The sequence below is a fragment of the Macrobrachium nipponense genome, chromosome 19 (genome assembly GCF_015104395.2).
Source record: "Macrobrachium nipponense isolate FS-2020 chromosome 19, ASM1510439v2, whole genome shotgun sequence".
Lineage (NCBI taxonomy): Eukaryota > Metazoa > Arthropoda > Malacostraca > Decapoda > Palaemonidae > Macrobrachium > Macrobrachium nipponense.
Window position 1 is genome coordinate 65603668 of NC_061088.1, and position 25345 is coordinate 65629012.

The 25345-nt window shown below is 40.2% G+C and overlaps 1 protein-coding gene across 1 annotated transcript in view; it reads right to left on the reverse strand.

The window, feature by feature from the left end:
• Positions 1 to 5342: 5342 nt before the first annotated feature.
• Positions 5343 to 25345, reverse strand: part of LOC135217720 (large ribosomal subunit protein eL14-like) — a 41841-nt gene continuing 21838 nt past the window's right edge. Inside the window, exons 2-5 of the mRNA XM_064253714.1 lie at positions 11019 to 11120; positions 10049 to 10126; positions 5761 to 5877; positions 5343 to 5544 (exon numbers count right to left, since the gene is read on the reverse strand). Coding sequence (XP_064109784.1) covers positions 5365 to 5544; positions 5761 to 5877; positions 10049 to 10126; positions 11019 to 11120 — 477 coding nt within the window. The 3' untranslated portion in view covers positions 5343 to 5364. The remainder of the gene's footprint in view (positions 5545 to 5760; positions 5878 to 10048; positions 10127 to 11018; positions 11121 to 25345) is intronic.

The window sequence follows — 25345 nt, forward strand, 5'->3', positions numbered from 1 at the left end:
TATTTTTGCATACAATATGGAAATAATATGTTTCATAAGAGTGAAATCTGTCATATATGTCAAAACTAAGAAAATGTCAAGTGTAGCAAATTTCAGAAAAAAACCTTTCGAAATATTTTCAAAACTTTCGTTCACACGTCACTGAAGCATTTGACCAAAATGAAGTCACCTAGCATCAGTTCAATGTTAATTAAAAAAAAACGAAAAAAAAATTTCAAAACATTAATAATATTTCCAAAACCAACATAAAATTTGAAGTAGTCCTACTTGATTGTTTTTACACCTCATTGCTGAAAAAAATGTAAATATGTATATACAAAAGTAGAATGCGCCCACTGATCAACGTGTGAGGGGAGCGTGTGACGTATCATTAGTGTTTGTGCAACAACCACCACTCGGTGTAACATTAAGTAGGTCTACACTGAGTAGCGACAATGAAATTATCTTGAAAACACTTACTTTATATGTTACAGGAATATTTGGATTTTCATACATAATTAATTGTTAAAATTCTTAAATATTTAAAAAAAAATTATGGCATACAAAAGAATAATTGCCTATGCAATTATTCTTTTGTCAAAGCCAAGATATTGTTCCTAGGCCTAGGTGTTATATTTCTTTACTTTACAATTAACAGCCCCATCTCTCTATTGACAATTTCTGGCCAGAAAGCAAATGAGGTTATCTGCACATTCTTGTTCTTCAAGTAACCTTATGAAAGAATAAATTATACACCAGAAGCGAGGAGAAGGACTTTTAAGAAAATATTGTAAACCAGTTGAAAAACAAGTGTTCCATACGCCTTGATATTAATACTTATGATATTTCGATTAAGTCATCTTCTCCATATAATCAAAATCATCATCTTTTATTCCTCATGGAACAGGTAATCTCTACAAATAAAAACATTAGTAACATTACATCTCATAAGTCTTAGATTACTCTTTTAGGCCTATAAATCATTTTGCAACATATAGGCAGCTTAAACGCAGCCTAAAACTTCAACATTCAAAGAAAACTGGTTGTAATTCATATTCCCATTGTATTTGTCAAAAAACATATCTCTACAAATTCAATAATTACAGATTATATCTCAGGAGGCTTACAATATTTTTTTAGGCCTATAAAACATTTTGCAACATGCAAGCAGTTTAAACACAGCCGAAAACTTCAAGTTTCAAAGAAAACTTGTTTGAATTCAAATTCCTACGTTGAAAATGTTGTTATGACTCTTGAGCTTATTAGGTCTACTGTCATAATGCAGCAGACGTAGTTATGTTGACCAGTCCGAGGAGCATGTAAAGTGTGCTTTCATTGATGGCACAGCTAACCTTATCACACAGCACTTTGAACTTCGCAGCGTAAAAAAAGAAAATCGGTTCAAATCACGCAGATTACTAATTATACCAATGCATAAAAGGGATCACATGTATATAACCATAAGGAAAATTGGACTAACTGTGAATTCACACTTTTTGACATGCATGACATTAGAAAAATAAGTATAACACTACTTGGCAACATCACGTAGAGTCTGAGAATCTGGACGATACAAAATGAATCGTCGCATGAGATTTGAGTACCACTGTACTTTTGACTGCTGAAGTTCGCCTATTGACCTCTGCTGAGCAATCATGGTAACAGCCAAACCTATATCTTTTTGGTGGATTCCTTAAGGGAACGTATTGGAGGGAAGGTCGCATTCTGACTATGATGGTCTCTACTTGCCTGCGATATCTTGGATCAGGTTAGGTCTGACCTGAGGTTCTATGTTGTCAATTCAGACAAGCTACTTCCCACCATTGACTATTCCTCCTGAGGTTCTATGTTGTCAATATCAGACAAGCTACTTCCTTACCATTACCTATTCCTCTTCAAGTACTCGTCAAGCCAACGATATAGCTTGTTAAATTTTAGTGTAGTCAACTGGGGTTGGAAGTCTATCACTGACCCATTGGAAGGTAACTTGCGTATTTTTTAGAGAGCCATATATCAGTTCTCCAGGAAGTGACCTAAAAGTGAAGGCCCTGTTCTTTAGACTTCCAACAACACCTCGAACATTCACACAAGTTTTCCTTGGTGTCGAATTGGGCTCATTCACACCTAATACACCCAGTACCAGAGCCCTCAAGAGTTGTAGTTGCTCCAGAACAGATCTTTGTCATAATTTTTGTTTGTTTGTATGGTGCTTTTATGTTGCTGGAATCAGTAGTTATTCAGGAACGGGATCAACGGCTTTACGGGAATTCCGAACCACGTCGAAAGTGACTTCTATCACCAGAAATAAACATCTCTCACTCCTCAATGGAATGACCAAGAATCGTACACCGCGACCACCAAGGTGGAACGCCAACACCAAACCAACCACGACACTGAGGCGCTTTCATGATACAATGGATGGCATTAGTTATGTACAATCAGCAGGCAGAGTACCTAGACAAGCTGATATACATAGCAATCAGTTTTTTGTCGGCTCACTTCAGCAAGCTCTGGTGACAGTGGAGTTCTTGTTGCAACAGGACGAGCCTGCTTCAACACTTGTGAGTCACCTGTGGTTCTACAGATGACCATGTCTTGCAGGAGCCTCCACCAAAGCACACTGTAGCAACAACTAAAACAATATTGTGCAGCTCCAAACATCCCTCCCACTTGGTGCCCTTCAGCTAAAAGGTGAGATAGGACCTTGCTTGGGTGTGGGTGGCATGTACCTCCTACTGGGAGTTAATTCTGAACTCCCCCCCCCCCCCCCACACAAAATATTTCAGTTTTTTGGCAGAACAGCTGAGCTACCAGTGGCATGGTTACATAATTATACTCTTGTTTTTTCCAATTTGTCCATCCGCCTGTGGTGGTCGCTCATGGCAACACTGCGTCCCGTGCTTAAATAGTTACGTACGTTATGTCTAAATTTTAGGTAAATAAAAGGATATCTGGGCGTAGATTTCCAACTGAAAAAGTGTCTTAATAATTTACTGTATGCAAATTACACCGTTAATATTCGAAATAGGATATTATATAAAACCCGGGACACAGTGTTGCCATGCGCTAACACCATAGGCGGATGGACACATGGTAAAAAACAAGAGTATAGTCCATACTTTTTTCGACGGCAGGAACACTTTTAAAGGTTGGAGGAACGCCAGTTTGTTTGTTTGTATGGTGTTTTTACGTTGCATAGAACCAGTGGTTATTCAGCAACTGGACCAACGGCTTTACATGACTTCTGAACCATGTCGAGAGTGCACTTCTATCTCCAGAAGTACACATCTCTCACACCTCGATGGAATGAACTCACGGCCAACGAGGTGGCACGCCAACACCATATAGACCACTCCACTGAGGCGCTTCAGGAACACCAGTGATCAACCTGTTTCTTGAACAGCTAATTGAGACCTAGTAAAGTGAAGAACTTAGAGTGTGCATCTTTAAAGTTCTAAATCTTCAGCTGAAAGCCTTTATGGAAGACCAAAAAGGCTCCGAAGGATATGGATGACCTAGAAGTCTTCAAAAGGAAAACAACCCGCAAAGATAAAACAGAAGTAGGTGTTGAATAAAATGGGGAACTAACCCATGAAACTGATATACTTTAATTCAGATATCGCTGAAAGTATGAATAAATTTGCTCCTCACTTACTTTGGAGATCATAAGATATCACAGCTGCACTAGGCAAACTATTCCATATTTTAGTTGTAGCAAAAATAAAATTCCCAGCAAAGTAGTATTAAATACTAGAAAACAACACATCACAGTAGCAGCCAGCCTAGCGTGGAGAGCAAAAACTCCTAGAGTTAGGTAAATATGAGTGCAAAGGATATTTATCGTGCAGTAAATTTTATGAAACAAACGTATCACAAACTTCATGTACTGTGCTCAGAACGAGGAGGAACCAAAAGAACACTGATAAAAAAGGTCAATCATACAAAGCAGTAGTAATATGTACTGTACATATATGCTTCTCAAAAGTCAATTGCTTATTAAAAGTAACACCTTTCCTGAGGTGGGATTAGGCCCGAACATCCTATTAAAAGATTGCTAAAAATGACGAAAACATTACCTTTACAATCCTTTGGTTATCCCAATTGATTTACCTTGCCTCTGGTAAGGTGTGCTTGTTTAAAAGAACTGCAAGACTAAAACATCATATTTGGAACATCCACTATGACTCGAAACAAAAATTTTTATGAATGTATTCGAAAAGTACTGCAAGCTTGGAATGACAACAGCCGAGACTAATGTTAGCCTTGGGAACTAACTACAAGGATCCTGCAAGCTAACACCTAAGGTGCAGATTATAACAACTTACAGAGTAACATCAATGGTATATGCAATCAATTTAAGTTGTTTTGATTGTATGGTGTTTTTACGTTGCATGGAACCAGTGGTTATTCAGCAACGGGACCAACGGCTTTACGCGACTTCTGAACCACGTCGAGAGTGAACTTCTATCACCAGAAATACACATCTCTCACTCCTCAATGGGATGGCCTGGAATTGAACCCGCGACCAACGAGGTGAGAATCAAACACCAATACAACCACGCTACCGAGGCGCTCAATTCAAGTTGTCCTTTTGTCTATTTCTTTCTGAAGAATTTTATAATGCTTCTGACAACAAAAAACTTGGTTCCCCAACGATGCTAAAATTATAAGGTAATGTACTCAAACTAAAGCTGGGGGGGATCCCTTTACCAACTGACCATGAACACTGGAAATGCTCAACTGGCATCAGAGATATTGTGGACAGGACATTACATGTACTCTCTTTTGCATTGTTTGTATGGTGGTTTTACGTTGCATGTAACCAGTGGTTATTCAGCAACGGGACCAACGGCTTTACGTGACTTCCGAACCACGTCAAGAGTGAACTTCTATCACCAGAAATACACACCTCTCACTCCTCAATGGAATGGCACAGAATTGAACCCGCGACCACCGAGGAGGGATGCCAACACCATACCAACCATGCCACGGAGGCACCTTTTTTTTTTTTTTTTTTTTTTTCAATGTTAAATGTATATAAAACCTTATAATTTACCCTTGACTGGACTGCCTGACTTAGTGGCAACTAATTTTATATTACTAGTGTTTGGAATTCTTATCCTTTTCCAAATTCTCTCATTTTAATAAGGAATTTCAAATATTTTGGCAAAAGTTCATAATTGTACCAAAAACCCTATGCTTTATCAATCAGTTTAAATTCAAATACTGTACAACCTTATTAAAACAACATCAAGCACCGTTGAAACATGAACTCACAAATATGAGAATCAGTTAATTAATTGTAGATTTATGTAGTGACAACTTGCATCTACTCAATAAAATGTTAAGAAATAAAACTAAGCTTCTTCTAATGCATGCATCTCTTTATTGTTCAGTCTTGGCCTTCTTCTTGGTGGCCTTTTTAGCAGCCTTTGCTTTAAGCCTTACGTCCTTGGCCTTCATGGACTTCTTCTTGATGCGGCGGAATGCATCCTTAATTATCTTATTTCTGGTCTGTTTGGCACGGCCAAGCTTATACCGGTCATAATCAGTCATTGTAATTCTCTGGAGAGAGAGAGAAAAAAAGTTAAATGAAAAATATTCTAATGTACAGAGGTTTATAATTTTTCAAAGCCCAAGTAAATACCTTTTAAAGACCATGGAGTGAACACTCCGGGTCAATACAGTACATATTTGACTGCCACCGTTTGCCATAAAACTCATTGTGACCAAATCTTGGTTGGTAACAAATAACTGACAAAATAATTCCCATTAACTTACCACTTCATGCTTCTCAATATTCTTCTGCCACTTGGAAGCAGCAAACCTTTGTGTAATTTGTTTTTTCTCCCACTCTTCCCTCACACCCTTAGACCTCTGGCTACGCTGGAGTTTCAACTGAAATAGAAGAATTTATGCAGTTTTACTTTTAAAAATTACATGAAAAGTATGCAACTTTCTTCACCATTTTGAAAAGATTTGGTTACAAAGACAACTTTCAATCACCTTAAATCACTAAGCGGTCTATGCTGAAAGAAAACGCACCCTTACAGGTAGAATAAAATGTCAAACATCTAGCAAGTTCTCTAGTATTTGAAAGCTTAAAACGTTCATAAATCATCGTCAATGTTAATGTAATTTATTAAAGTAGCATATGTGTTTACAGAAACTGCCAATAATTCCTGTCAGCTTAAGGTAGGTCATTTTCGGGATGGTTAAGCCATTTAATCCAAGAAATAATGAAGGATTATTCTCTTAAGTTTCTACCTTTAATGGGTCACTGGTCACCTAGTTTCAGAAATCTTACACTCCTCTCAGATGGGTTTAATTAGTGAGCCAAGCCATTTCTTTACAAAACAAGCTTGCACACAGGCGAGCATAGAAAACTCTCCAAGACGAGTTCCGCCTAGAGCATCCCAAGAAATAGCTTGGAACGTTTACAAGTACTTCATTGCTTTACACGACATTTCAAAAGCAGTTTTACGTACTACTGAAGCAAAAAACGCTCAAGATCAAAACTGGTGACAAACTTACATGACTTTGATAAGTGTGCATTACGAAGGACAGTGCTGAATTTCTACCCGAGGAAATTCCCACACTTGACTAAATTTTGTTTGCATTTACAGAAAAATATAGGATTCAGTGGATGCAAGGAATCATTATGGAAAATATTAAAACAAATTGGGTTTAGATAAGGAAAGGTGAATGGAAGAAAATTTCTAGTGGAATGAACAGACGTGGTCATGCTCGGACAAAATTTTTACGGACAATGAAAAAAGCTTGAGAGGATGGATTTAAATCCATGATTTATGTCGATGAAACTTAGGTGAATCAAAATTATACCGTCGGCTCTTGTTGGATTGATTCAGAATCCGTAAAAGCCACGAGTCAAACCACTCACTGGTAAAGGAAGTCAACTTATAATTTTGCATGTTGGCTCCCAAGAAGGATTTGTTCTGCATGCAGATTTGATATATGAAGCTAAATATGATAGATATTATCACCAACAGATGAATTCTGCAGTCTGAAAAATGGTTTAAAACCTAGCTTCTTCCCAATATAGGGCCATCTGCCATCAGTGTTGGATAACACTTCTTATCAATCAGTTTGAATTAATAAACCTCCGATTATGTCTGCCAAAGAGGATGAAATTAAAGACTGGCTCATAAAAAATGGCATCAATTTAGGAGATAATCTAAATAAATGTGTACTGATCGAAGAAGTGTTGCCTATAAAAGTTCATAAATCTATCTCTCACATACAAATTCAATGGTATATTTGATGTGGGTTGATACGTATACATTTGGCATTTGAACTATCAAGAGAAGCAGATATAAGCATTTTTAGAGGGGAGTAAAAAAAAAAAGTGCTTTTAATATGGTAATTATTAGTATTTATGGGTAATGCTTTGTATAAACAGGCAAGGTTAGGGTAATAACTGGTGGTCAAGAATGGATTAATCCATTTTCAGTTTTTGCTTATGGGAAAAATTAATTCAGATCTTGACAAAATTGCATCTTGCAGCTTCTTGTGGGAACGAACTAGCACCGAGGTCCAGGGCTCTGCTGTACATTAATTCATTGAAATACCTATGTGAGCCTGTCACAATAGTTGCAGTTTCGGATGCTTTATTGGCTTCTTAATTTCATTTAATGAATAGACAGGAAATATAGTTCTACATTTCTACCATCTTTGTATAATTTGTGAAGCGAAATTTTGTGGTCACTAGACATTGCAAATTTCCGAGATGGGATATCTTCAATCATTTTAATAGGCGATTCCAATACAGATAATTCTGATGTGAAAAATGCTTTGTTAGTTAAGGAAAATAGAGTTGTTGGATGATAAGCTACAAATCCCACGGTTGATGAGGATTTGGAACCACCACGCCCCTTTATATTGTTTATTATAATGTTCTAGATTACATATATGCATTAGCTTTCTAATATCTCAAGTACAATCATGTTTTCAGAGAAAAACGACACCTGCATCTGGTATTCATAGACCTTGAAAAGGCCTATGACAGTGCCAAGGAAAGAAACATGGAGATATTTGAGGGAGAAGATGGTGCCAGAAAAGTAAGTCAGAATCATTCAGATGTACAGGAATGTGTATACTAGAGTGAGCAGCAGTGTTGGAGAGATGGATGGATTTGAGAAAGGAGTTGGATTACACCAGGGGTTGGCACTTAGCCCATTCACCTTCAACATCATGATGGATGTAATGACCAAGGATGTTAGAGAAGCAGTGCCATGGTGCATATTATATGCAGTATATGCAATGACATTGTGCTGTGTTCAGAGGGGAGGTTGGAGAGGTGGAGAGCAGCACTTGAGGAGAGGAATGAGAATAAGCAGATCAAAAACCATGTGTTCCAGTACTACTGAGGATGGTGGAAATAGCATACTGGGTGGGGAAGAAATAAAGAGCGTACAGAAGTTCAAGTACTTGGGGTCCATATTAGAGGATAGTGGTTTGTTTATATGGTGTTTTTCCGTTGCATGAAACTAGTGGTTATTCAGCTACAGGACCAACAGCTTTACATGACTTCCAAACCACGTTGACAGTGAACTTCTATCACTAGAAATACACACCTCTCACACCTCAATGGAATGCCTGGGATTCGAACTTGCGGCCACCAAGGTGGTACACGAACAATATATCGACCACGCCATTGAGGCGCTTTAGAGGATAGTGGAAGCATGGACCAAGAGGCAAGACACTGAATTCAGACAGGATGGAATAACTGGAAGTCTACATGAGGGATCCTCTGACAAGAAGGTTCCTCTGAAATTGAAGGGAAAGTTTCATCGGAAGGTAGTCAGACCAGCAATGTTATATGGAACAGAAACAGCTAGTATGAGGAAAAAGATAAGATGGATGTAGCAGAAATGAGAATCTTGAGATGGTTGTCAGGAGTAACAAGGGGAGATAGGATCAGAAATGAGTATACAAGAGGATCGACAAAGGTAGCTAAAATACAGGAGGGAAGGCTTTGATGGTATGAACACCTGTTACGAAGGGAGGAGCACCACGTTGGAAGACATACCATGGAAATGGAAGTGCAGGGTAGAAGGAAGAAGGGAAGACCAAGACAAGAAAGAGATGGCATGATTGTGCAGGGGAAGATATGTTATGGAAAGATATTAACGAGAACGATGCAAAGGACAGAACTCGATGGAGAAGACTCATTCATAATGGCGACCTCATATAAAAATGGGTTGAAGGTGGGAAGATGATGATGATTTATGCTTGCATGTGACAACAGTACACCCCTGTTCTCACCAAGGATGGGTACCAGACACCCACACCCCGGGCAAATAGCTGCACTCCACGAATAGAGTTTATTTTGATAGTTAAAACACAAAAAACCCTTTAAAAAGGCTAATACCTAAGTATTTTGCCCTAAGGGTGATCCCCTAATCAGGGCTTTAAAAGTATGATAAATAGAAACCTTAAGAAACTAGGAAAAATATGTGAAGTTGAATATAAACAACTTTATGCAGCATGTACTTCACTAAGTATACTGTATGTCTTCCCATAAATCACAAATGAAACATCCTTATTCCAACCTGTTCCTCATAATAATCACCTTTCCTTACAGGAATATATCTTATGAAATTTGGATTTTTTTTTCTTTTACTAATAGATACAAACTCAATATCAATTCCCTAATTACACAAAAAAATACCAAAATAACTAACAAATGAAGGTGGCCTCCATTTCACAAAGGAATTGCACAATTCTTTAGTCCATGCTTGAATGACAATCTACTGCTAAAAGGTCTATGTACCAATTAAATCTGGTAATATTGAAGAATTATTACCACAAGGCTAACCTATTCAATTCTTTCAAAACATTAGGTAAAACCTCAACAATATTGAAACTTCCCTTACTAACTATACCAAGTATTTGAACTGTAATCTACTGATGAAAGGTCTAAGCACCAATTCAACCTGGTGATATTTATACACATCAAGGCTAACTTATCTTATTCCTTCAAAACATTAGGTAAAAATACAACAAAAATCAAACCTCCCTTTCTAACTATAACCAACATAAGCCTTACCAAGTACTTAGTCAGGTACATTTCAGAAAACTTGAAAGGCTGGCGAGGGACTCCTGAGCATGGTCCATCAATAAGGGCCTGAAAATAAAATAAGTTAAAAACAAGATTGTAAGGGAACCAATAAGTCTGTATATAAACATTATCAGCAATTCTAAGTTAAAAACAAGATTGTAAGAATAATGATAATAGTCGGTATATAACTATATCAGCAAATCAACAAAACTTATGCTTTCTGTTAGGATTTTCTTCACATACATACATATTCACACTTGGAAAAGTTAGATTTCTTTTTGTAACAGCAATACTGCTGATGACATTTGCATTATTACTCCCATGAAATATTCTATGATGCAAACCATCTCCAGAAAATAATCACTATAATAATAATAAAGACTGGTTTGGCTTTGCTTTCAATATGAAATAAAAATAAAAACGAACAAGTAAGTGATCTTATGCCATCCAGTGCATTGAATTGACAAGAACACCCTTCAATGATCCATTTCAATAAAGCAAGATACACTAAACTTATACTACTTTATCCCTTTATGTCTTCAAACCCAAAAATATATTGGTAGTTTGAACTGCATTACTTAATACAGGGGCACAAGCCAGGTTACGAGACCTAATAAAACTAATTTTTCTAGCAAGAGAATAATTATACCAATATTACTGGTGTGATGGGATGACATAAAGAACAAATGCATGAAACAAAGACCCTTCTTGTGCAGTTTTCTCAGTTTACAGTAAAAATATTAAAATACATTCATTCAGCTTTCATGTGATACAGGTCCCCTCTGACAAACAAAAGGGTATCTGCCTTCACAAACCAAAGAATACTGCATATACATAATTATATATATAAGGGGTTCATTTATTTCTCAAAACCATATAAAACTATACTGCTTTGCTCTAAAACTTCTCAGATCTATCTCATTGTTCTACCGTTAAATAATTTACATTCATCACTTACCCTGTTGCCATCAATGACATCCACAATGACAGCCAATTTGCCTTTGAAGCGGCCATAGTTAAGAAAGACCACCCGGCCTATCTGCACAAACTTTCTGAAAGTCTGGGGAATAAGAAAAAAAAATTTGTATAAGTCAGTATATTACCTTAAGGTTAATTAGAATAAGGAACTATTAAACATAATTTTAGTAGTCTGAAAGATTACCTAAATTGACTTGATGTGCAATCACTTCCAAAACTACCAGAAATCACAAATTTTAAAACTTCTATTTTTTCTAGATACACAACCTTAAATTTTTATGTAGATATATACTTTTAGCACAGGAGGGTTTAAGTTGAGGCTTGGTAACGAGATACCGTTCGAAATAAAAGGCAGGTGGGGAGGGTATTACCACTACCTCACCTGACCATAAACCCCCACCTTTTTCCTTGACAAACCCAATGCAGGCATGGTCATATGGAGACTTATACCTTACTTGTGATGTTTTGTTCCACATACGACCTGCACCACCCTGATCCCACCATTACCCCAAATAGGAGTCTGTGCCTCAGGCAAAATGCTGGAGGAATGGTCAATCACCACCTGGAAATCCCAGTTGTCTGGTCAAACGCATGAGCAGTGGAAGGCTGTTTCCTACGACAGCCAAAATACAATTTGAGAGGATATGGCCCTGAGCCAGAGGTTCCACCACATATAATTAAACATAGGCCCAGGGTAGTTAGGTCTTCCTATTTAGAGAATGGGAATTCAATGCAGTGGGTAGTAATGTAATTACCTATATTACTACCTAAGGATGAAAAATAATGCTCTATGGTAACCTTGTTCAAGAGGAAAGAGAAAACAGTCAGACTGAAGCCTTTGGACAAATGTTCAACAACTTGTTCAGCATCCACCACCAGTCCAGGGAAAAAGGAATTCCAAGGCCCTGTGGGAAGACCCGAAGGAAGAAAGATATAAATGTGGTCCTAATGAGACCGAATCTATCTTCCAGTCCGACATATTCTTCGGAGTGTGATAAAAGCACCAAGCCACTGGCACGGTTTGCTCTCTGAGAAAGTGTACATATGACATATCTAACTGCAGAGGAATTCCTCAAGCTTGTAGGAAGACATGTTGTTGGACTCTTCTGCATTTGGGAAAGGTATCGACTCAATGAAGGGTGTCAAACCTCTGTTGGTACAGCAACACACCAATAGGACAAAGTAATGACTGATCTGGATCAACCAATACAAAGTCCAAAGCACAGATCATGAAGGATTCGAACTCGTCAATAATGACGAATAGCTGCGCATCCGAGACGCAGTCATGACATGACACCCGCCTTTTGAAGAGTGATGTAGAGAACGAACCATACAAATCATCTATCTTCTTCGCCAATAAGAGACGAGATGCAGCCTTGAAAAACAAAAATGGCTGACGATGATTATTGCGAGGTATATTCACGTGAGACGAGTCAAATGCCTTCTCGAGACCAAGGACCTGTCTCACCTGATTATTATTGTGAGGTATGTTCACGTGAGACGAGTCAAATGCCTTCTCGAGACCAAGGACCTGTCTCACCAATAGTTTTAATCTCAACAAGGAGAAACAATACTGCTTAGTGAATGACTAAGTTGAATGTGGACCTACGTCTCCACAGTTGAATAAGAGTGAAGTGAGCTCACTATTCTGTTCACCGAAAATGTCCTGTCGATGACAGCAACCAGTGAAGATGGCTCCAATCCCTGGTATATTACAGAGGACTGAAGTAGTTATTCCACTATTTCATTGCTGCTTGTGAAAACATAGGGATTGTACTGCCTGAAGAACGGCTTCTTGTGGGTTGGATCAGGGAGGAACTCTTCCATTTACCCTGGAAGCACAGCAAGTTGGGCAGGGAACAGACAAAGTCTTCGGTCACGTATTCAATTTCAACATGGGGTGAACAAAGAATTATTGCTTACTTTACGAATTAGAAAAAAAAGTACATTAGAACATAACTCAAATTGTCTGAAGAAAATCATATGAAGTCTACTGCAGCGGCCAATATGTCAGGCGCATTTGAGTAGAAGACTTCTGTTATATTGTGGTGGTAAAAAGAAAGATGATGATATGAGTCTAATGAGACATAACTGTCTAAAAATTCTTGAAATGGCAAATGTGAAGGACGAGACATGAACCTTATGTGAGAATTCCAAGCCTACCAGAGATTAAAGTCTGTGATGGCCACTGGGCAGATTCAAATTAATACTCTTGCAAGAACTGGTGCTCGGCAACAAGAAGCCAAGCACTTGGCGAAAGCCAACAAAACCAAGGGATCCAGACGCTAGGCAAGACTCCCGATAATACCTGCTGCCAGTGTGTTTGGAAATCACAGTAAACCAAATCACTGAGAAGTCAGAAATTCCAAGGAATTCAAGCACTCATTACCAAGATTCCCGGGTAATGTAATAACAATTATCAGGAATTCTCGTCTCTCCCGAGCGTTTACAAATCATAGAAGACAAAATACACACAGTGCTAGAAATTCCAAAGAATTTATGCGCTTAGTGAGACCCCATGAATTTCGTCAAACGATCATTGGGGAGGGGCCCCTCCTAAACTCCTGTAGAGCTCGAGGAGGAACAGGCATAAAAACTAGTCCTATACATGAGCATTCAAAACTGGAATGAAAATACGATTCAACAGATATGCACTCGAGGCACCCAAAACACAAGAACCATACGGGACTGCAAATTGAAATCTGTCCAAAGGACAGAAAGCCAGGGAGAACAGTCTCCAGGTGTTCGAATTCAAAGAATCTCAACAGCAGATGTCGAGACTGTGTGAGGTGTGTCTGCCATTGACAGAAGATCCTTGCTCAACAACATGGATGTATCCGGTGGGTCCCTAAGTTCCTTCCAGGAACGTAGTTCCAGACACTGAATCCTACGGAGTGCACTGCAGGATCCCTCCTATTCACCTCGGCCCTCCCGGTGTAGCCATAAGAAGAAGAGGGAAAAGGTGAGGAAGACAGGGCACTCGATTGCTTGCCAAATAAGCCAATGCCTTTACAAACTGTTTGTATAAATTCTAGCTGTTATAGTAATGCAATAATGATAAGGTTGCTCTAATATTTATGTATATATATTACAAATAGATTCACTAAATTCACTTACTAACATGGTGTGGGGCAAATTTTATCTCCAGTTTGGAGGGTAAACACACAACAATTGATAACAGTGAAAAATGATATTGTTAAGATACAATAAAGTTTTGTACATACTTACCTGGCAGATATATACTTAGCTATAGACTCCGTCGTCCCCGACAGAAATTCGAATTTCGCGGCACACGCTGCAGGTAGGTCAGGTGATCTACCGCCCCTGCCGCTGGGTGGCAGGATAGGAACGTTAACTTACCGTTCTAGAACCAGATTTTCTCTTCCACCTGTCTCCTGAGGGGAGGTTGGGTGGGCCATCAATCGTATATATCTGCCAGGTAAGTATGTACAAAACTTTATTGTATCTTAACAATATCATTTTTGTACATGGAACTTACCCAGCAGATATATACTTAGCTGATTGACACCCTTGGTGGTGGGAAAGAGACAACTATTTACTGAATAGACAGGTAAACAACATACGTTGTAGGTAATAAATAAATAAAACCTTGGTTCCTACTTGATCAGGCGGAAGACTCCATGGCTAATGCCTAGGAATCTGCTTCGCCTCAAGAGCCTCAGCGAGGATGTGACCTATGGCTAAGAGTTCTTGTGGGTCTGTCGATGGGGTCTTATCCATTTACTCGACAGAGCCTCTTACATGACAATATGCCTATGCCTAGTGGCATAATTAAGGAGCACAACACCGATCCCGATCACCTGATCCTAACACGAGGGTTAGTGCTTAAGTTGAAAAGAGTTATCTACAAACTCCTTTCAAACAACCCAAAGAAAAAACACGACGTTAAATAAAATTTAACTCACTAGTTAAGGATTCAGATTATCTGCTCCCTATCCCAGCAATGTATCCGCAGACACGTATCAACCAAGAGAGAAGGATCCCTCGAAGGTTATCTTGACATCCTTCGGATAATGGGAAGTCAACACAGAGTTGCATCTCCCGTATGTGACAGCTAATATGTCCTTATGACATATTGTTAGGGAAAGAACAAGAATTCGGAAAAGCTCGCACTTCATGCACTTGTAATTCTCAGCTGTTTGAAGGAATCATCAATGCACTTATCAAGTGCTTAGGAGATCACAATGTCTCAAAGAAGGCCAGGGCGTTCTTTGATATAGATCTCTTCTGGGTGAAGCCTGGAGCCTGGCTAGCGCTTCGTGCCTGGCAGGCGCCTAGAGCTTGTCTAGCGCCTCGCGCCTGGCTGGAGCCTTGCGCCTGAATGGCGCCTAGAGCCTGGGACTGGCGGAGCCTCGCGCCTAGATGGTGCTCCTTGCGGCTTGCTTGCGCATCAACGCCTGGCTGGAGCCTTCCGCTCCCTAGGATGGCGCCTCGCGCCTGGCTGGTGCCTGATTGGCTCCTCCTTCCTGGCTAGCGCCTCGCGCCTGGCTGGAGCATTGCGTCTGGCTGGTGCCTTGCGCCTGGAAGGCACCTGGAGCCTGGCAGAAGACTTCATGATTACTGTCTATGAGTCTGCATGCCTCAAGAGTTTCAGCGAGGTAGGGACCTATGACTGACAAACCCTTCTGGATCATGTCAATGGGGGCTAGCCCGCTTACACGACAGAGCCTTCTCGGATCGTGCCAATGGGGGCTGACCCACTTACATGGCAGAGCCTTACCTGTATCATATCAATGGGGACTAGCCCTCTTACATGACAGAGCTTTAGGTTTCTCTTTACTGGAAGGAGCCTTGCGTCTGGATGGATCCTCAATCCTGACTGGAGCCTAGCCTTGAAGGAGCCTGGCAACCTGGCTGGCTTCTAGAGCCTGGCTGGCTCCTAGAGCCTGGCTGGCTCCTAGAGCCTGGTTGGCTCCTAGAGGCTGGTTGGCTCCATAGAGCCTGGCTGGCTCCTAGAGCCTGGCTGGCTCCTAGAGCCTGGCTGGCGCCTCGCGCCTGGCTTGGCTCCTCCACACTTGCTGGAGCTTCGAGCTTGGAAGAGTCTCTAGGCTGTCTGGCAATGTCCACATCGGGAAACACTCTTATATCTGTCCGATTTGTTCGCCTCTGGTGCATTTGCGCCAGGTTGGAGGCCCGCTCCTTCTCAGTATCCGACCATGACAGAGTTCCTTGGAACTGTCCGCCTCTGGCGTTTTTCGCCTGTATTGGCATTTGGCGCTTGGCTGGCGCTACATTGTCCGAGAGTCCTGAACAACCACATAGTTTATCAGGAGACTGGAGAAGGGTGGAAGAAATTCTTCCCCTTTGAGCTTTTGGCCCTGGCAAGGGGAGGTGGATTTTTTAGGTCCAAGCTACAACCCAGTAGAGCGACAGGATATCTAACAATACGAGAGAGAAGAGTCTTCCTCCGAGGAGGATCCTTCGTGAACACTTCTTTTGCTAACGAGATCTCTTCTTACATGTTGATGAGGTTCCTCGTTGCAGATCTCCCTAGGTCCTTTGCCCGAAGGAAGGGAAGGAGTCTGGAAGTCGAAGGAGAGACTGAGCTGAAATTGGGCGGAACCCTGATTTCTAGCTCTTATTGTATCCTTCTGAATACCTTCTGGGAAGCATTTTGAGCCCTCATCGCACCCCGAAGACTCTGTAGGCAAACGTTTAAACCATCTCTTCTTCTGTAGATGAAAATGTAAGTACCCTGCCTGGGCAACTAAACTTCTATCTGAAAGCGTTGCGTCAGGAATAGAGGGATTTATTTCTTTTGCCAGACATACTATGCTGGCAAGAACCCATTGCCGAGTCTCCATTGAATCTGATGCGATTTCCAATTTCCAAATCACAAAAAATTCACTTGTCTTCTTGGTCGTTTAGGGCTAAGAGAAACAAAGAATTCCTTCATAAACTTCCTCAAAGAAGTCTGATGAGGAGCAGTTCCATTTTGTCGGAACACGGAATCTGTGGCCACAAAAAAAAAAAAATCCCATTCGAAGTACATGATATCCTACTCTGGTCGTATTGCGGTATCGTATAAGATCCCGAAGATCTTAATCCTCTGTTATCTCTAATTCCCTTTGTAGAGAACAGAGTATGGCCTTTTACTGCGTTCTTTGATAGCAGATATATACATAGGTGATTCTTCCCTCTGAAAGTGAAGAAAAAACCTCGCTATGTGGTTCACAGAGGTATCGGAAGAGGACAGTTTCCTCATTCCATCTAGCACAATCTGCAGCAATTCTATGTCTTAGCCATGACTATTGTCATTTACCTTGAAAAAACCTCTCATTCATGTCCACTTCTGGTCAGTCTGCACGCGACAGACTCAGAGTGGAGAGGTTTTATAGGTCTATTTATAATAGATTCTGATAGAATATCCAGATACTCTTGGAAAAGCCTTACGAAACATGCTGTGAGAAGAACGTGACTTCTGTGAATCCAACCTCTCTAAGGCCAAAATGAGGCATACATCCTCTCTTCCTTTGACGCCAGTTATCTTAATATCTGTTAAGAATTTATAACTAGGGAGGAAAAAAAAAAAAGGCTAAAGTTTATTCCCCTTCTTTAAATTTAAAGATGTCTTATATTGCTACTCTCTTGGTTCGAGGGGAAAAAAAAAAGAACGCAGTCTAAAGGAAGCCTGTTTGTCTTCTACCTTACAAAGAGATCTATGAAGAAGACTTTCCGCAGGTTCTCACAACTCTTTTCAATAAGTGTTAGACATATGTTAACAGTTATTATCTTCGATCGAGAAGGTTCTCACGGACATGCAAAATCTTGCATCGAACCTCTTAAGGATCGTTACGTTCCGTGTCTGTTCCCAAATAGGTTCTCTTTTGTTAACGCGAACAGGGGCGAAAAAAGAGATTCTCGATGCTCTTTGCGATATGAGAGTGTCGTGGAATTGGGCCTAAGTGATTAAAATAAATCATTTCATCATTCCTTGTAAGCGACCCTTTTCGATTAAATGGGTAACGAAATCAGGAACGAATCTTGCCGTTACCGAGGCCTGCTGTCCGAGAGGCTACTGGACTCTTAGGTTAATAACTCGCTAAAACGAGAAAATATCTTGGATGGTGCTTCTGGCGCGGCAGGCGCTTCTGGCGCAATTTGCGCCAGGCTGGCGCTTCCTTCTAGTTCTTTTTAGGTTATGTGCCATAACATCTATGCCTTTATGGTACCCCGACATCCTTCACATGTTAATTCCGTTCTTAGTGGGAAAAAACTTTTATATACGTAGTATAGTCCATTCAGGGAAACAACAATTCTGCCACTAAGAGAATGTTTCCCATCCGACTCGCCCAACTTCTCTTGAGCCAAAATATCCGAATTTAAAAAGGTTGTGTGCGTTTCTCGAAAGGATGAGAGAATTATATATATCGCGCGCTGCCGTATTAGAATCCTTTATAATACTGTCCACATTGTGGTAAACAGCATTAATCTAGGAAACCTTTGTAAGGATACTAGGAATTCTGTAGTTAACCTCGGTATGTGCATAAGACTTGACCATACCGTAGTCTTAAAGTGAATTCTCTACTACATTCATCTTCTCACTAAGCATGTACTCTAATAAGCATGCTTTCGTAAGCATGAGAGCATATACAATATATAGTTCCGCTGCGTTAGAATCTTTTAAAAAAATAAAAATGTTTACCTACGGTAAACAGCATTGAATGTTGTAATATCTTTCTTATTGAAAGCTTCTTAGCAAAAGGCAGACAATATTTTATTTATGTTTGCTTGAACTATCCCCTCAATCAGAGGCTAAAACCACGATTGTAGGGGAGAGACACGGTTATTCATTCCATCCCGCAGAGAGAGACATGTTACGACCCTCGACCTAAGACCGAACCCCTACATGATACTGCGTTGGTGTCTAAGCGATAGCAGTCTCGTTAGCCGACTGGCCTTACTCTTCCAGAGTTGCCAGCTACTCCATTTAATAAAGGAATCTTATAAAAATTATTATCGAACTTCAGGAAGTTCTTATAATGCGAAACAAGACTTCGATAAATCTAGAAGCTAAGTAGGTGTTGTCTTAACAATCCCTTTAAGCGTAGTCCTTCCTAGGAAATTCCTGGAAGGATACTGGTAACTGAGTTGCTCAGCAAAGAAGTTAACTACGGTATGTGCTTATGATTTGCCGTATCGTATTCTCACACAGCAGATACTCTACTACCTTCTTTCCCTGCCGAGGCAGATAGAGAAAGGATATTCTGGTGCCTGGATCCTTGCACCTAGCGCCTGGAATGTTCCGCACACGCTAGAAAGGAGACTCGCTCCTGGAACGTTCCGCTTGCATGGAAGGTCCCGTGCGCCCTGACAGTTCTTTTTCCGAGCGCCTACTAGACCCCTTTTAGAAAGAGCCTCTTGCCCGAAACGTTCAAATGGAAGGATCGTTCTGATTGCCACTCTACTGTAAGGCTCCTTGCTCTAGCCGTCTGTTTTTCTGGCGCAATTTGCGCCAGGCTGGCGCTTCGTCTCTTTGAAGGCGCCTTGCGCCAAGAAAAATTTTCTAGAACGCGGCTCGCGTTTGTTGTAGGAACGCGGCTCGCGCTAGTCTGTTAGCTGGAACGCGCCTCGCTGCTGGCTATAGGAACGTAGCTCACGCTAGCTTGCTGGAACGCGGCTTCCTGGCAGCGGCTGGCCTCAGTGTTCTCTTAGTTTTTTCAGAAGAACGGCGGCTAGGGATCAATCGGCCTCCCAAACATTACATTCTTCGTCTTTTCGGATGTAAGATGAAGAGACGCACTTTTTAAGGATGCCTTATCAATGGCTATCCTTGGCAGTCTGGGACGTTCTACAGAACCTGCCGAGGGGACGCCTGACCGGTGGGGTTTCTTCCCTAACTTCCTGCGGCTGTCGACTTTCCTCCTCCACTGGTCTGGGAGTTTGGAAGAGGTCTAGGCCTGGAAGCGCTACGGAGCCGATCAGACGCACCCTCCACTGGCACTGGAAACACTATATTCACTTCTTACCTTTTTAGAGCTCGCCTTTTAGCTCCATCCATTTATCTTCAAATTTGCACATATGAATTTGTAGATTCTGTGGAGTAAGAAGGTGATGAGGATGCAACAACTACTAGAATTGTCAATACTCTAACTGCTCGTTAGTACGAGAGCTCTTAAAGCTTCTAAGGAAGCGATCTAGTTATATGCTTTCTGACTTCCTAAAGTAGGAAGTTAGATCTTATATTTCCTTCATCAAGTTCTAAAACACTTATTTACACGTATTAGTGAAAAAAAATATCAATATTTCCCTTATTGCAAAATAGAAGTGGTCTACCGAAAAATTTGGTAGTTTCACGTAATATATTTTTCGAAATTTCGAAGCCAAATTCATTAAAAAATTAATAAAAGCGTATGCCAAACCAAAGACCCAGTACTTCCCTGCAAAAGACAGCCCAGAAGGTCGATGGCGATGAAAAAACGAAAATCAAGTCAGGAGGTAGCAACAACGTATGTTGACACTACCGCGACAGAGAAAATCTGATTCTAGAACGGTAATCGTTCCTATTCCTGCCACCCAGCGGCAGGGGCGGTAGATCACCTGACCTACCTTGGCCCAAGGCGTGTGCCGCGAAATTCGAATTTCTGTCGGGGACGACGGAGTCTATAGCTAAGTATATATCTGCTGGGTAAGTTCCATGTACAAAAATGTGAAATAAATGTTCCTAAAAGTTTATCATGCTAAAGTTTCACAACAGTTGTTTTCGTCACATTTTCAAGGCTGCTATGATTTGACAAATCATCTTTAAAAGGGCCCATTAAATCATCAATACACAAAAAAAAATTGTAAGACAAATGAAAATCTAAATAGTATTTAAGTAAAATGAATGAAAACATGAAGGGACGAGCCTTAAGTTTACTCAAGACCCAGCAAGAGCGAGAAAGGACAAAAGAAAACAATAACAGAAGGTTAAGCGATAGTTTTCCCGAGTAATTTGTTGGGAGCGTCTTTTTTTTAATAATAGATTGTAGTAAACTTATTGAGGACGTTTCTGTTTTGGTCTTTTCCTATAATAGAACAATTTTTATACCAGCTTTGCACATTTTTACATGGTTTCTTATATATGAGCACTCAGTATTAGTCAGTACAAATCCAGTTCTATAGCTCACATCTTTATGGGAATCTATGCTAATATGTATGTCCAATTATTAACCTTTTATTGTTTTCCTTTTTTTGCCCTTTCTTGCTGGGTCTTAAGTAAACTTATGTTATCAGTTTTATTACTTCTGTTTAGTTATGTCCTGTTCCTATCCCTCCTGGATTAATTTGTCTTAAAATTCTTGTATCTATCGACGTCTTAACATGCCTTTCTATAAACGAAAGCATCTATCGTGAAACGTTTGCATAATAAACTTGTAGGAACAATGCTGCTTTATCCTTTCGTCTTCAAAAACGTCATGGAGGTATGTTTGCACTGCGCATAGAGGAAACAACTGACTGGAATAGCTGATCCAGTTTTCACCACGTGTGGATCCACCCTCCAAAAAAGTACTTTAACACGTCCTGACACCGGAGATGGGCACCACTCACAAGTCATCGGTGGTGAGAGCATCAGCTTAAGACCTCTACTATCCTTTCCAAGAATTTTCTCCAAAGTTAGAAACAACAACTGAGGTTAATGAAAGTCTAGCTATGCATAGCGCAAGCATACTTGAAATTTGGCCTTAATTTCTAACTTTGGAGAAAATACTTACTTCGAAAGGAGAGTAGAGGTCTTTAGCTCTGTTTCTCACCAACAAGAAGTCGCGACTGATGCCCATCTCCGATGTCAGGACGCGTTATAATGTACTTTTTTTGGGATTGTCTAAGCTGACCGTACGTGGTCCGCTCTGGACCCTACGGTTTTTTACCCTATCTGCAGTTATGTTCCTTGCAGTCTGTGCGGAACTATTCTATAGAATTACCGGATAAACATCTGAGTGGATAGCTGCGGCCACCTTAACCGTGCTCGGACCCACCTTCAGAAAAAGTGCTTTAGAAAGTCTAGCTACGGGGAAACACCCCCTTGGATCCATCGTCATCGGGTGGATCAGCCTTATTCACTTGATATTTAGGGTAAAAAACGGTGGGGTACAGAGTGTACCATGTACGATCAGCGTGAACAATCCCAAAAAAGTACATAACACGTCCTGACATCGGAGATGGGCATCAGTCGCAACTTCTTGTTGGTGAGAAACGGAGATAAAGACCTCTACTCTCCTTTCGAAGTAAGTATTTTCTCCAAAGTTAGAAATTAAGGCCAAATTTTAAGATTTAAACAGAGGGTACTGAAAACGGTCTCAAACATAGTGCAAATCTCACCAAAACGCGTTCAACATTTTTACTTACAACTCGAAGTATTTAGAAGATTGATGCCATCTCGATGTTTACAGAGTCGCTTGTGTCAATAAACTAACCATTTCCTGTGATAAATCCACACACCACTCGTACCCACAGACGCTGGGGCACTTTTATCACAACAACCTGAAAACTTTTCCTCACCGAGTACATAAACAACTGTTTTGTAGAAGACGACGATGAAGAGTGCACTTCGATAATTTTTTAAATAAATAGTAAAACATCAATATTTTACATATTTATGATGATTAATTTGAAAATATTAGTTATTGAAAAAGTAACTCGATTCTGACTCAAATTTAAGTAATTATTTTTTGGAATTAGAACGTTCTTTTAAGTCCTGTATTATGAACGGTCACCGATATCCTTGGACTTTAAGTTTACCTATTGTAAATAATTGCTTTACTCAACTTTCTTGCAGAACAGTTTACCAGTTATTAATGCAGATTATCAGCTTTTCATGTAATTGGTATAATTGTAATGCGCATATATCTTTATTATTTACTTTTTGGATATATGAAGATGTTTTACTGCCGGATTATCGCCGTAGTGTGATGGAATCGTTTTCGGTCCCTGCGCCTCTGTTTTCGCACCATAAGAAATTATGGGGATGAATTTGCAATGACCAGAAAGTCGTTAAAAGAGGAAAGTTAGCGTTGAGGGGCATATGTTTTGATTGAGAATACAAATTTATTCAATAGATAGCTTGTAAAAAATACTTGATTACAAAAAACTTGATTGACAACTAAGCAGCATACCCACTATGGGTTTCAGAGACAATGCAAGCGCGTTTTTGGGCAATACCTATTTCTGTAACGAACACTCGTAACAGAATGAGATTTTGCGCTATAGTGCATTACACCCAGTGCTGTAATTTATAAGGGTATCGTGAACCACTAATCGCAAAGAATAACGACACTTGTCCTTTATACCAAGAGACAAAAACTCCATTATGCAGAAATGGATACGAACACGCATATAAAGCTCCACCTACCCTCTTCCCCCCCCCCCCCCCTCCCCCCCCCCCACCACCGCCACCCCTTTCCTTCGTTCCTTCGCCTTCCTTTTCCTCTCTCTATCTCTCTGTTGCCATTCGGTAAGTGTTGACCCTCCAAACTGGGTATAAGACTACACACAAAACGTTGAAATTGGTGAAATTAGGCTATGTATTGGAAGTATATATACATAAATATTAAAGCAATTTTATCATTATTGCATTACTATGACAACTAGAATTCATGGAAACTTTTTATAATAATGAAACAGCGTATGTGTGAAGCCTCCACTAATGTGGCAACGATGATTTTGCCATTCTTAGCATGCAAACATTAAAGCATACATCCATTAAAGGTTACATTTATTTCTAGCATACGGTTATTAAAGAAATTCAAAATACTAATATAGACTGAAATCTATGAAAAGTGCTAGCATATATATATATATATATATATATAATTCTTCTCCGTAGTCGTTCCTCTATGCACTTATCCGTAGTCGTTCCTCTATGGTTTTCGGCAGCCAGATGTACGAAAACGTTAGAAAATGAAATTTTCATTATTAAAATGAAGTTTTATTGTATACTTACCGAACAATTATAGAGCCGTGATTTCCACGAGCGGCAGGGATACTAAATTTCAAATTAGCGCGTCGGCGTCGCCAAAACACTGGTGGTGATGAGTCATCTCCCTCCACTCGCGGGAGAACCAGGTACAACTGCCTCCCAGGTGAATCCAATTCTTTCTGCCCGTCCGTCCACCCTAAGGGGAGGAGGGTGGGTATAATCATAATTGTTCGGTAAGTATACAAATAAAACTTCATTTTAATAATGAAAATTTCATTTTTATTGTAGTGTCTTACCGAACAATTATAGAGCTGATTACACATTTATGGGAAGGTGGGATTCAGTGGACCACTAGTATTTTTAAATGGTTACATTTATTGCCATACCAGTAAACACTCAAGGTGGTTCTGTTGTACCTTACCTTGTAAGAGAGCTACAGCAGAACTGTTACTGCCTCTGGTCGTGCTCTTCTTACTATTGTAGAGGAATTGGAATTTGACCAAAGTTAGCCTCTCCAGGAGTGGATCCTTCCGTAGTTCAAGCGAGTCAAGGCTGACTGACGGAGGATAGTAACAACAAAGATTGCCCTTGCCCTGGGCTAAGACCAGAAATTCAATCATACAAAACATTTGTCACCAACACCAGATTTAAAACATATATACCCCCAACCATGTAAATCTGGACCTAACAGACTACTGAGTATCCCAGGTACTCAGTACCCCCAGCTTCCCTTGAACTCGACAACCTATTCAAGGTGAAAAGTTAGCATAGAGGTGACGACCCCTGTGCCGTTTCTCCCAACACCATGCCTGAAACCGCCACCGGACCAAACGTTTTACAATTCTCGAAAACCGTTTCTATCTCTTTGAGATAATGACTCGCAAAAACCGAATTCGATCTCCAGAACGTGCTCTGAGAATCGAAGCTAAAGATAATTCTTTCTGAATGCTAAAGAAGTTGCCACTGCTCTAACCTCGTGAGCTTTAACTCTCAGAAACGGAAAGATTGTCGTTTCTCGGACTGCGAGTGAGCTTCCCTGATAAGCTCTCTAATAAAGAACGATATAGCATTCTTAGAAAGAGGACGAGAGGGATTTTGAACCGAGGTCCAGAGCTTAGGAGATTGTCCTCTAATACCCTTAGTGGCAAACAGATACTGCTTAATAGCCCTGACTGGACATAAGAGCCTTTCTTCCTCCTCATGTCCAACCAAATCAGATAAGTTCCTTATTACCACAAAACTCCTCGGCCAAGGATTAGAAGGATTCTCATTTTTGGCTAGAAAGGTCAAAGATACCGAAAATACAGCATTGCCTTGAGAGAAACCGCGACTCTTTTGTCTATTAGCGTGCAATTCGCTGACACGCTTAGCAGAAGCTAGTGCAATAA